The sequence below is a fragment of the Aegilops tauschii genome, chromosome 3, assembly GCF_002575655.3.
Source record: "Aegilops tauschii subsp. strangulata cultivar AL8/78 chromosome 3, Aet v6.0, whole genome shotgun sequence".
NCBI classification, from domain to species: domain Eukaryota; kingdom Viridiplantae; phylum Streptophyta; class Magnoliopsida; order Poales; family Poaceae; genus Aegilops; species Aegilops tauschii.
In genome coordinates, this window is record NC_053037.3 from 11,744,486 (window position 1) to 11,749,780 (window position 5,295).

Sequence of the window (5,295 nt, forward strand, 5' to 3'; positions counted from 1 at the left end):
CACCATGCAAGTTACCTCGTTACCGGTTCTGTTCTCCGTTTCCGTGTTTCGGCATCCCAGTGATCAAATCACAAGGTGTCTGGACAGACGATTATGGATACCGTAACGCCGAGAGGGCCCAAAAATATCTCTCCATCGTCGGAGGAGCAAATCCCAATCTTGAGCTATCTCGTTACTTGCCATACTTTTCCGTGAACCCGTAAGCCGCCGTAATAGCCACCCAGTTACGGATGACGTTTAACAAACCCCAAAGTTCACGAAGTAAGTACGAAGGAACTCGATACTCTCATGGTCTAAGGAATTATGCAAACATTAACTATCTCTGTGTTATTAACCATAAACTTGTGACGAAAAGAATCTCATAGCATAACATCAATTTGGGTCGATTCAACACAAGTGTTCTACCAACATCGCGCCCTCAGAATTGCCAGCATAGAGATGCCCATGATCAAGAAAACAGGATCATCATGCAATACATGAGCCAGTCTTAGAGGCCAGACTAGGAATACATTTTACCGTTTAGTATACCACACGTGCACATGAGTTTCCCTCCGAGCCTTATGGATATTGCAGACTCGAGAATCATTGCAGTTATAGCATGGAAGCTAAATATTCATTACAAACTTTGGAGATACAAAATAACTGTTATTACTGCCACTAGGGAATATCTCCAACAGACTCCCACTTGCACTAGAGTCATAATCCAGTTACATGGCTTCCCTAACACCAATGGCTATCCGGTGCTGCTTATGCTTTGCTCGTGGTAGAGGCTTTGTCATCGGGTCTGACACGTTCAGATCCGTGTGAACTTTGCGTACTTTCACTAAACCCGCTTCGACATGATGTCAAATGAGTTTATATTTGCGTTCAATATGTCTTGTCTTATGGTGCGAACTTGGCTCCCATGCCTGAGCCACGGCGCCACTATTATCACAATAGATCTCCACCGGGTCCTGGGCACTAGGAACCACACCAAGGTCTTCAAGAAATTGCTTGATCCATACCGCCTCCTTGGAGGCTTCTGAAGCAGCAATATATTCCGCCTCCGTCGTAGAATCCGCCACAGTCTTTAGTTTGGAACTTTTCCAATCAACTGTGCCACCGTTCAATATGAAAACATAGCCTGATTGAGATTTGAAGTCATCTGGGTCAGTCATGAAGCCTGCATCAGTGTAACCACTTACAATGAGCTCTTCATCACCTCCGTACACAAGGAGTAAATCCTTGGTCCTTCTGATGTACTTAAGAATACCCTTGACTGCGGCCCAGTGTTCCAATCCTGGATCACATTGGTACCGGCTGCTAACACTTAGCACATAGGAAACGTCCGGTCTTGTACATAGCATGGCATACATAATAGAACCAACTGCCGAGGCATATGGAACATCATTCATTTGCACTCGCTCATCGAGCGTCCGAGGACCCTGATTCTTGCAAAGCACTGTGTCAGGTGACATGGGGAGAAGGCCCTTCTTGGAGTTCTCCATGTTGAACCTTTTCAACACCTTGTCAATGTACGTGCTTTGGCTAAGCGCTATCAGGCGTTTTGATCTATCTCTATAGGTTCTGATGCCTAATACATATGCCGCTTCGCCTAAGTCTTTCATTGAAAAACTTTTCTTCAATGAGTCTTTTATTTCGCTAAGAAAATTCACGTCATTTCCAATCAATAATATGTCATCCACATACAAGATTAGAAATGCTTTTGCGCTCCCACTAAACTTCTTGTAAACACAAGATTCTTCGTCATTCCTGATGAAGCCAAATTCTTTGACCACTTCATCAAAACGAATGTTCCAGCTCCTTGACGCTTGCTTCAGACCATAAATGGCTTTCTGAAGTTTGCATACCTTTCTAGCATCCTTATGAACGACAAAACCTTCTGGCTGTATCATGTATACATCCTCTTAGAGGTTTCCATTTAGGAAAGCCGTTTTGACATCCATCTGCCATATTTCGTAATCGAAATAAGCAGCAATTGCTAGTAATATCCGAACAGACCTAAGCATAGCTACGGGCGAGAAAGTCTCGTCGTAGTCCAATCCTGGAACTTGTGTGAACCCTTTCACGACAAGTCTAGCTTTGTGGATAGTAATGTTACCATCCGCGTCTGTCTTCCTTTTGAAAATCCCTTTACAACCAACCGGCTTTACGCCTTCAGGAAGTTCTTCCAAGTTCCAAACTGGTTTTCGCACATGGATTCCATTTCGGATTTCATGGCCTTGTGCCATTCCTTTGAGCTGGGCCCCGCCATCGCTTCCTTGTAGTGTGCAGGTTCATCGTCTTCAAGAATGAAGATTTCATTATGAAACCACTCAGGTGGCTGGATAGCCCTACCTGATCTGCGCGGTTCAGTTACAACATTGTCTGAAGTCTCCGCATCATATGCGACAACTTCAGGCTCAGTTGCAGGGATAATTAGCGGAATTTCTTCCGGTTCCTTAGCCATATCAACTGTTGCCGAAGATTCACTAATCTCATCAAGTTGTACTGTCCTCCCACTTAATTCTTTGGCGAGAAACTCTTTCTCAAGAAATTGTCCATTTCTGGCAACAAACACTTTGTTATCGGATGGGTGGTAGAAGGAATACCCAATTGTTTCCTTGGGCTAACCTACAAAGTAACATTTGTCTGATCTGGGAGCTAGTTTTGTAGGTAGTAAACGTTTTACGTATACCTCACAACCCCAAATCCTGAGATGCGACAAACCGGGTTTCATCCCATTCCATAACTCGTATGGTGTCGTCTCAACTGATTTAGACGATGCTCTGTTAAGTGTGTGAGCAGCAGTTTCCAGTGCGTGACCCCAAAAAGATATCGGAAGATTTGTAAGAGACATCATCGACCTTACCATGTCCAACAAGGTTCGGTTACGTCGTTCCGATACTCCATTTCTTTGTGGAGTTCCGGGAGGCGTAAGCTGTGAAACGATTCCACGGTCACTCAGATGTTGGCCAAACTCATGACTAAGATATTCGCCTCCGCGATCAGACCGCAGAAACTTAATCTTTTTGTTACGATGATTTTCTACCTCATTCTGAAATTCTTTGAACTTTTCAAAGGTTTCCGACTTCTGCTTCATTAAGTAGATATAGCCATACCTAGTCAAATCATCAGTAAAAGTCACGCAGTAGAAATACCCACCCCGTGCGCCTGTGTTCATTGGACCACATACATCACTATGTATTATTTCCAATAATTCACCCGCCCGTTCAGGATGACCCGCGAATGGCGTCTTGGTCATTTTCCCCATCATGCAAGCTTCACATGTGTCAAATGACTCAAAATCAAAAGACGGTAAAACTCCATCTTTATGGAGTTTTTGCATGCGTTTCTTTCCGATGTGGCCAAGCCGACAGTGCCACATGAAAGTGGTGGTGGTATCAGCCTTCTTAAGGCGTTTAGCATTCACGTTAAAGACATCATTTCCACATTCAAGATTTAGTATGAAAGGGCCCCCAACAATGGGTGCAAATCCATAAAACATATCCTTACAATAAAGTGAACAACCATTGTTCTCAGACTTGTACGAATACCCATCGTGTACCAAACATGATCCGGAGATAATGTTTCTACACAACAGTGGAACAAAATAACAGTTACTTAGTTCTAAGATAAATCCTGAAGGGAGACGTAGAGGCATAATGCCGACGGCTTGAGCGGCGATCCCAGCACCGTTCCCGACGCGCATCACGACTTCATTCTTTGCTAGCTTGCGCACCTTCTGAAGCCCCTGTATCGAGTTGCAAATGTGAGCAACCGATCCGGTATCAAATACCCAAGACTTAGAATTTTCTCTAGCAAGCAAAACGTCAATGACATTAACCTGTATAACAATTATACCTTTTCCGGTTTTCCCGGTCTTCTTATCTTCAAGTTACTTCTTGCAGTTTCTCTTCCAGTGTCCTGTGCCCTTGCAGTAGAAGCACTCAGTTTCATTCTTGGCTCCGCCCTTAGAGTTGCTTTGGGAGCTGGTCTTACCGGCGCCCTTGCCCTTCTTTGGCTTGCCTTTCTTTTTGAACTGGCGGTTTTATTCACAAGCAACACTTGCTTGCGATTTTTCCGCAGTCCTCCTTCTGTAGTTTTCAGCATGGCGAGCACCTCTTCCGGTGTCTTCTCCATCCCTGTCATGTTGTAGTTCATGAAAAAACCGTCGTAAGACGGGGGGAGTGAAGAAAGCAACATGTCCATCATATGGCCAGGTGGAAGTGGAAATTCTAGGGCTTTAAGCCTTTCAGAATAGCCAATCATTTTGACCACGTGTTCGCCAACTGAACTACCCTCAGCCATCTTGCATTCCATCAAAGCTTTCATGATATCAAATCGTTCAGACTTTGCGGTTTCCTTGTACAGAGCATCCAATTCCCGGATCATATCACGGGTTTTAAGGAATTCAAAACGTTTTTGAAGCCCTGGACTCATGCAAGCTAGCATGAGGCAGTGCCCTAAGTTGTGATCATCATCCTTAGTGGCCCAGACATTTTGTTCATCCTTCGGTGCATCTGCCGCCGGTTTAGCTGGAAGAGCAGTTTCAAGCACGTACAATTTCTTAGCGCTCCTGAGGACAATCCTCAGGTTATGGACCCAGTCCGCATAGTTGTTTCCAGTTGTAGCTAACTTCTCTTTCTCTAACATCGGGCCTAAATTGAACGCGGTGTTGCGAGCCATTTGATCTACAACGGAAAACACAAGTTTCTCTTAGACTTTTGTTTATAATGAAATTTGCACTAGTGAATAAACATTTTTATTCCAAAGTGCGCTCCCACTCAAATCAATATCTCTCATAATTGATTTAGGGTGATTCAAGATCCATATTTCTATTCGATGCCATTGACGGGTTCATCACTGACAACACAAATTTCAACCGGTAGGCCAACTTGCCGATCACAACTCTATGTGATTCTTGTTCATCTTTCGATGGGCGTGTTCCAAGCTCAGGACTCTCCTGCCTGAACGTCAAAGACAACCAAGTGATCTTGCTGCGAGGTCTCACCTCACCCGCCTCATTCCTGTTGATTCGTTCGTGCTCATGTGTACATGGCGCACCCCGAAAAGATACGAATTTCAGACGGTGCTACACTTGGGTGAACACTAACTACTTTGATATATTAAGTTTGAGAGATCACCCTAGTAAAAGCGACTACCGCGCAATCAAGAAGGGTGTATCAAGAGGGATAAACATCTCAGGCAATTAATAATAGCATGATATGGTATAGCCTCTTCTGACGGAGAAGTTAAGTATTTCTTCGTCTTCAACATTCGCGTCGGTGTTCACCTTCGCGAAGATTGCTACCA

General features: G+C 44.2%; 1 protein-coding gene across 1 annotated transcript; it reads right to left on the minus strand.

Annotated features, from left to right (window-relative positions):
* Positions 1–845: 845 nt before the first annotated feature.
* On the minus strand, positions 846–1,487 carry LOC141042603 (secreted RxLR effector protein 161-like). The gene has a single exon (XM_073511447.1). The coding sequence runs from the start codon at positions 1,485–1,487 to the stop codon at positions 846–848; it is 642 nt and encodes a 213-aa protein (XP_073367548.1).
* Positions 1,488–5,295: the final 3,808 nt, after the last annotated feature.